General features: G+C 43.4%; 1 protein-coding gene across 1 annotated transcript in view; it reads left to right on the forward strand.

The window, feature by feature from the left end:
* The window catches only part of LOC105455683 (RNA-binding protein Musashi homolog Rbp6), a 645,795-nt gene that overhangs the window by 401,617 nt on the left and 236,785 nt on the right, over window positions 1-7,393 (forward strand). Inside the window, exon 5 of the mRNA XM_011699183.1 lies at window positions 1,169-1,210. Within this exon, the coding sequence (XP_011697485.1) occupies window positions 1,169-1,210 (42 nt within the window). The remainder of the gene's footprint in view (window positions 1-1,168; window positions 1,211-7,393) is intronic.

Below are 7,393 nucleotides of genomic sequence, written 5' to 3' on the forward strand. Positions count from 1 at the left end.
TATATATATATATATATGTGTAGCGGAGAAAGGGAGAGAGAGAGAGAGAGGGAGTAAGAAAGAGAGGAAGACACATTCATTTAGTATTAAAATAACTGGCAGAATCAGCTGATCCCTTCACCGCGTTTAAATAGCAGGATGGTATATTTCCAGCAAATTCTAGTATTAATACAATAAATACTCTTGCGGATTTCCATGAGCTTAATATTCATAATGTTGTTTATCTCACAGTACTGTAAGTAATTCAAGTCCAACGTGACGCGCAATAATGTTAATAAAATAATGTAACATATTATCTGTAATATAAATTTAATTAATATTTTTATTACATTTTTATAGGTTAGTAAATCCAAACACACGCACACACATATTCATTTCTACATATAAACTTTATATTTCGTTAAATAACGAAAATGTATCATTCTTAAAAACACGTGAAACTGAAAGGAGAGTCTGAGTGGGTCGGTCCGTCGCGTCATCAGAATTTACGCGGCTGTCGCGCCGGAAATTCTGTGGTTTCGTGGGCGGTCAGGACCGGTTCCGACCTTTTTAGCAAAGCGCGGAACGTAAGGTACCCTTATGTTCGACTTAGTCGGTCTGTTCATCCCCCTCGGGATCGTCCGCGAAGTGAAAAAAGGCGGCGGCGGCAGCGGTGGCCGAGGTTTCGGTTAGTCGATTCGGAGTTCTCGAGCACCTACTCTTTATTACTATGTAATTAATTGTAATGGGGATTTCAACTGGGAAAACAGTCCGCCGAGAGCTTCCCCCTTTTGTTCGTCCGTTTATTCTTGTTTCTTCCCTTTTCCCACTGCGTTTGCGTGTAATACCTATTTTCATATTGTTTCTTCTGTTTGCCGTATTTTCATATTTGTTTCTTCTCTCTGCCCCGACCTCCCTCCCTCCCTCCCTTGCTTCTTCCTGCCCGCAAAACTCGCAGGCGAACAAGATTTGTCTCCGAGTTTGAATTCGCATGTGGCGCGTAATGTTCTTTTCGTGGTTATATCCTCAGCGGAACTCAGAGCTTTCGAGGCAGTTCGAGATTTATCATGGAGAAACAAGTTGCTATATGCAGATTTTTTTATACGTCGCTTAAATTATATATATAATATTTTTGTGTATTAATTAATTTTAAGTCGTTTATTTAATTTTCGACCTTTCTCTGTTTCAGATCGACCCAAAGGTAGCATTTCCTAGGAGAACACATCCAAAGGTAAGAGAATTACTTATTTGCTTCTCTTAATACTATGAAATACTATTGAATTATACGTCGCCATTGCAATTTGAATCTCTCTTTCTCTTTATGTACTATATATATTACGTGTTATTTAATAAACAATCAATTACCTACTCAAGACAAAAAAAATATTATAAATAAAAAATGAAAGCTTCTTAAAAGTATCAATCAAACAGTGTAAAATAGCGTCAAAGCTATAGAAAGAAACATATTATAAGTATATTAAAGTGACACATCATCTCTGATACTTAATCTTGTGAACGGAGCGCTGAAAATCGCCATTACGGATGCAAACTTTATCGGAAATTATTCTAACGTGAAGAATTGAAATGGTTCATCCATTTGCGCAGTTGACGCTGACGTTTATAATACCCAATCCCTTCGGCCGACGGCACGACGGCGTGGCAGAGTGAAATAGCGGGTTAACGAGAATTACTCGTAGCCGGGGCTCGCGCAACGTTCATTTGGAACGCGGTGTTTTTGCCGCGCGTAGAAAAAGCACGGATGTGGAAACGCGTCGGCGTCGACGGCGTCGGCGTCGGCAGGGGGTCGAGGTATGGGAGGCGGGAAGGGCCGGAGGGGACAGCTTAAAAAGTCAAATGACGGCACGTTCGGAGGGCGTGATTGAAGAGGGAATAATAAAGCCGACCGGCCCTATAGCAATAAGAGCAATTAAACGTAATTCGCTTCGAAACCTGGGATTACTTCTTTGCCGGCGACGATAATCGCGGCGACGAAGCCGACGTTCGGTCGCGCCGTGAGGAAAACGCGGCGCGGAAAGCGTAACACGGAAAACGCGAAATGGCTGCTGGTAGGGGCAAGCGGAAAGGTTTGTACGAGGTACACGCATACAAAAGCGATAAGAGTGAAGTGACGAGAGAAATTCGCGCGCGACTTAATAATATAAATGCCAGGCATGCGGAATTACCGGCGAGTGACTGAATTGCGCTAATTTTAATTGTGCCCTTTCTCTTCTCCCGGTGACACGTTCTCTTTCCTTCTTCCTCCTCCTCCTGTGTATGTCTCTCTCTTTCTCTCTCATTTCGTCGCGGCTATTCCCCGCATACTCTGTATCTTTCCTCGTGCTATTTTCCCACTTTTGCCTACCATTGCATTTTTATATGTTTTTATAACGCGTGCACATCACTTTGCCTCCCTCAAGTCTTTCACTCAGGCACCCTCCCCTTCGGATAGACCCTTTTCACCGTTTTTATTTGGATGGCAGAACCCGAAGGGACATAATTTACGACGAGCGTGTGACCGAAATTACGACGCGCGAACGCGGTAATCACGCGTCTCCGACGAACAAGTCCTGGGAAGGTGTCTGGCAATCTCACGGACCGGGAAACATTTGCCAGGAATCGGGGAAAACAAATTTTGAATCGTGAGAAATAGAACGTTTTGGTGCTGACTTGAAATCAGGACAAACGTCACTTTTATGTTGCGTATGACAACCTTGCTTGGAAGTTCCAACTAAATCTCATCTATCACAAACGCAGAATGTTTCAGTGCCAAAATTTCGAATCCCAACTTCGGAACTTTGGCTGTGAGAAATAAAATATTCTTGGAATAACATAAGACGGAAATAAACTTCCCGACAAGGCCTCAAGTCGATTTAATATCGGAGACAGTAACCTATATATTTTTTATTCTGTCTATTATTTTCTGCGTGTTCTTTGAGAATTCTAAATCTGTGTCTTTTATTTTGGAATAAAATTAATCCGAACGGTGCGATAAAATTAGTCCGAGTATTTTGCCTTTACGATTTAAAATTTCATCGAACAATCCTTAATGGCGTATCGCGTGAAATGTCCTAATAAATATTGTGGATACTAAAATTCGTATTCATAAATAGGCTAGCGTAATAAATCTGATTTATTGAAATTGGAGGAAAACTTGGGTTTAAAACTTGGGTCGCGAATAAGATATTTTAGTACATATCGGCTAATCCGATCTCTCGCGACGCGATCCAATTGACGACTTCATAATTGAAGTTTCTGGAACTGATATTTTCAAGTCTCCAAACTTTCCGGAATACATGTATATATGACATTTATTCTACAGGTCATGGAAGCTAATGCGACGAATGCACGGATGCTCGAAATAACACATCTGGCATCGTACGTTGCCACGTAATGTCTGTAACAAGTGCAACATGTACACTCCATGGTTTTGGGAGGCAGATATGAAATGGAAGATGTAACTTTCATAAAATAACGCCAGCCTTCTTCTCCAGGCCTCACTTTTATTTCACATCTTCGCGTTGCAAAAGTTTGAATAAGTTGTGCCAATGCACGCGCACCGAGATCGGAAACCGCACGTCGGGGGAAATTATCTTTCGCTCGCGCGCGCGTTTGGCGCGGATTCCGACGTGATACGGCAACTCGCCGCAAATATAGGTATGCAGACGAGATACGCTCCATTTTACGCGCGGAGATACGCAAATTAATGTCACTCACGCATATCTAATTGCGCGAGCGTGTAATTTCAACAAAATATATTTCATATTTGTTATTCTCTCGAGTAGAGGGGATCTGAATATGAATCTCTCGACAATTTGCGTGCTCTGCAATCTTATGTACGTCGAGGTCGAGGGTGACGCGCGGCACGGAGACACAAGCCGAACCTCGATTCTCAAGCGCTCGACTGCACGGCACGTTCAACTATATAACGAAATAACGAATGCTCTTCTTGTTATAAGAACGAGGTTAATAGTCCGCGATTTTGCTCGGCTACACACGACGATGCGATTCCGCCCCGGCTCGGAGCTCAAGTTAATATCACTCGCGAGGGCACAACAATGGGACACTTAATACCGCCGGTTCGTCAACACCCGAAACGCACGTTAGACCCAGCTGAACTTTCGGGGAGAACGGTACCCCGCCGCAAAGTTCATTGAAATGTCACCGAGCGCTCCCGCGCTTCGTCGTAACAACCTCCTTGAGACCGCATGCCGGAAGCGCTTTGTTACCGCACTTCCGGTCTGACGGAAATGGCGCAATGCGCTTCCGACACGGCGGAAAAGTAGCGACAGTCATTACCGAGTCACCCTCTGTCCCCCTCTCTTCTCCTACCTACGCTCTTTACGTCGCTCCGTTGCTCTGTTCCTTTGCTACGCTCCTTTACGGTGAACGCACGAAAAAAGATCCCGGCAAGGATTTTACTGCTTTTTGGGAAAATGCGAGGCGTACTTCAGATAATTGTCTGGAAGTTTCGTAGTCAAGGAAACGAATGGGAGGCACAGACTTGCTCGCGGCAACTAGAGATCCATTTTTAATCAGGGATATATGATACGGTCTTTGTCTCTCCTTCTATCTCTTTTTACGAAAAACTGTCTACTTTCAAAAATAAATATTGTTATATCTGAGAGATAATATTGTTAAACTTACTAATTTACATTGTTAAATGCTACATACATATTGCTAAATAAACAAAATGTTTTATTCACAAATTTGATATAAGAATTTGAAAAAAAATCTACACAAAAGTTTGTTGTAGATGAATTAATATTTTGTGATTGCCAAATCTCATTTTGAAAATATTTTTTTGGTTGGAGGCGAAACGTATTAACAAATTCCAATATAAGAAATAATTATTAATTTATTAAAATTCTAAAATTCCGTGTAAATTTTATGGTTACATGGAACATATAGACGTTTTAAAAATATACGTGTTTGATGCAATCTGCGTACTCTGTCTCATTGATCTAAAAAAAACGTCGTGAATGTGCTCAGTTCAACTACGGTGTGGAGTTGAACTATTACGTAATTCAGATGAGCAGGGAAGACTCACGTTCGGTGAGAGTATACGACGCGATAATTCGTCACAGCCACGATCTAGAAAATTATAGCGAGCCCAAGGATAAGGAACGGGCAACGTTAGCGCAACGCATAAACCGCGCTGGCCATTGATGGCACGGCGTCGGTCGCATCCCCTTAGTCGGAACGGGCGACTGTTCGGGACAGTAATGGCATCGCCAATCCCCTTTCCCCCGGCCGGTATAATACCCACTTGTTACTGAGTAGTAATACGTATACGCGAATACACAGGCGTTGTATATATGTATACATACGCGGGGGATATTACTTCAACCGCCGCAAGCTCGAGAGGCACCGCCGGGAGAAAGAAGAAATAGAAATGCAAAGAAGAGGAGGCAGAGAAAGGGACGGAGAAGGCGAAACGGGAGGGAAGAGATACCGTCAAGACGGAGATGGGGATAAGGGTGAAGAAAGGGAAGAAAGAGAGAGAGAGAGAGAGAGAGAGAGAGAGAGAGAGAGAGAGAGAGTGAGAGAGAGAGAGGAAGGTAGGTGTGCGGAAAGGAGGGAAATCTAGGAAGGGAGGGTGGGAAAAGCCGGGATAGTTGCACCATGTCTCGCGTAACGAGCTGTCGGCTCCCCAGGGTGTTCAGTTTTCCCTTCGCTCGTCTCTCTTTCTCTTTCTCTCTCTCTCTCTCTCTCGTTCCCCCCTTCGTCCACCACAGCGACATCTCCACCTACGTGCCCTCACAACCATACAGCGTACTCCTCCTTTCACGAACTCTCGTTTTGTTTCCTTCGTTGTGAGTGAGAGATATCCACTCACTCGAATCAAGCGGGGCGCCAAGTATACGTCGATACTCGGCAACCCCCCCGATCGCGCGACACAGCCACCTCCGCCGCCGTACCTTAATGTTATCTTATATGATTTGTTTGACTTTGCCTCGCGAAACCCTCCGGCTTGTCGTCCCCCCTTCCCCCTCGTGCCACCTTCGTTCTTCTTCTCCGGCGAGCACGCGCGTGCAATCCGGATCCTGGAACTTACACGTTGCGGAAGTAACTTTTTCGGAACGTCGCGAAACGATATCCTTTTTCCTCAAACTATCGAAAACTGCTCGACTGCGTTTACGATTCAATGCAATAGATAACCGAATAGCAAAAGATATATAATAAAATAGATAAAGATAAGGATACAAACTACAGATTAGATCGTTGTATAATGTTATATACGCTTGGAAATGTTATACGCTTGGTTGAGGCGAAGATGTTCCGGTATGATTAAATCTTGACTTTGACTCTATGGGATTTGCTGAAACAATGTTATTCTAATGTTCAGCTCTTAATATTATTCTCTAATATTCAGCTCTTTTGTGGATATAAATCTAGCCAGTTAAAGATTGACTTTGCAGTGTAACATGAGAATACCAAAAACATCTGGCACATAATACAGTAATCAGCAAATTTCATGAATATTTAAATTAAAGCTTATGTCATACTCTCTCGTGGTTCATTGCAATACTTTGTTTTTTTTTTAATTTTCACGAAGGTAATTTCACTAGAGCAATATCATTGCAATTTAATGTTAACTGCAGAGAAGATTTTTTTGTTATATTTCTTCAATTATACCGTGCTCCAATTATACCAACTACGTTATGCGGACGGTCATTTCACAAAATTTAATCAGTTTGGGATAATGAAAGAATGAAGAATCGCGAAATGTTAAGGGTAAAGAATTTCTTTACAACGCGCAATGAATACGCGAAAGAAAGATCCAAGCTCAAATAGTTACACTGCAAATTCAAAGTGTGTGAAAAGTGCCTCATTCGTGTAAAAATAACACATTTAAACGCGTAAATTCATATTTTTTACAGAGTGTTATTTTTACACGGATATAGGCACTTTTTGCACACTTGGGTTTGCAGTGCATTAGCCAAGGTATATTCGAACGTTGAGAAACAGACAGCAGACGATATCCCCGACCTTGGAATACAGCGATTTACGCAACGACTCGTCGCGACGTGAGTGACGTAAGAGTCGTCAACGGGGTTGAACGTTAAGGGACGTCGACCGACGTCATTGGGAGGGGTGTTCTCCCGCGAGACCTATTCGTAATTCCGACCGGAGCAAGGATTACAGATGTGTGCACATCCTTCGGTCAGTCTCCCAGCCCTCCTCCCCCTCCTCCCCATCCTCCGGCGGCTGCCTGCCTGCCTGCCTCCCTCAGCTCAAAAGGGACCTGTTACATACATCTGCGCGGGGGCTAAATATGCTCCCGGGCAAACTCCCTGGTCGGCATTAGAGTGAAAATCCCATGCATTTTATACGCGCCCGGGTCATTCAGCGCGACGGCTCGCCGGTTATGGCAGCTGTGTACCCTACAACAATTTCCCCTGTTCTGTCCGTC

Source organism: Wasmannia auropunctata, unplaced genomic scaffold (assembly GCF_000956235.1).
Source record: "Wasmannia auropunctata unplaced genomic scaffold, wasmannia.A_1.0 LD335888.1, whole genome shotgun sequence".
In the NCBI taxonomy this organism is placed as follows: Eukaryota; Metazoa; Arthropoda; class Insecta; order Hymenoptera; family Formicidae; genus Wasmannia; species Wasmannia auropunctata.